At 35.3% G+C, this 513-nt stretch overlaps 1 protein-coding gene across 1 annotated transcript in view; it reads left to right on the top strand.

Annotated features, from left to right (window-relative positions):
* SNTN (sentan, cilia apical structure protein) overlaps positions 1-313 on the top strand; it is a 14,560-nt gene extending 14,247 nt beyond the window's left edge. Inside the window, exon 4 of the mRNA XM_006089049.3 lies at positions 155-313. Coding sequence (XP_006089111.1) covers positions 155-313 — 159 coding nt within the window. The remainder of the gene's footprint in view (positions 1-154) is intronic.
* Positions 314-513: the final 200 nt, after the last annotated feature.

The raw sequence follows: 513 nt of genomic DNA, 5'->3' as shown, positions 1-513 counted from the left end.
ACAGCCAGGCAAAGATTATACCACAGTGCTGACTAGTAGCACTGGTAACAACTTGGCATGTTGTTATAGTTAATAAAACTTTATTATTGCTTTTTCTCTGTAAAACCCAGGTGGCACAATAAATTAGTTTTGTGCTTCTCCTTTATTCTTACAGGGACAAGAAACCAAACCAAAATACAAAGACCTCCTTTCCGAACTTGATGAGCATGCAGAAAAGAAGCTTGATTTTGAGGACTTCATGATCTTACTGTTAAGCATCACTGTAATGTCAGACTTGCTGCAAACGATATGGAATGTAAAAATGACTAAATAAACAGCTTTCACTATGTAGTGAGACAAAGTAATGACAAAAGATAGTGTTAACTGATTAAAAAGTGTTTTCCATTTATTTTCAATTAGTTGATATCCTGGCATGCATCTGGGATAGTCTAGTGGTCGGCAAACTCATTAGTCAACAGAGCCAAATATCAACAGTACAACGATTGAAATTTCTTTTGAGAGCCAAGTTTTTTA

The sequence above is a fragment of the Myotis lucifugus genome, unplaced genomic scaffold, assembly GCF_000147115.1.
Source record: "Myotis lucifugus unplaced genomic scaffold, Myoluc2.0 scaffold_55, whole genome shotgun sequence".
Lineage (NCBI taxonomy): Eukaryota > Metazoa > Chordata > Mammalia > Chiroptera > Vespertilionidae > Myotis > Myotis lucifugus.
Note: the sequence above shows the minus strand (reverse complement) of the source record. Positions and strands in the feature narration are given on the sequence as shown.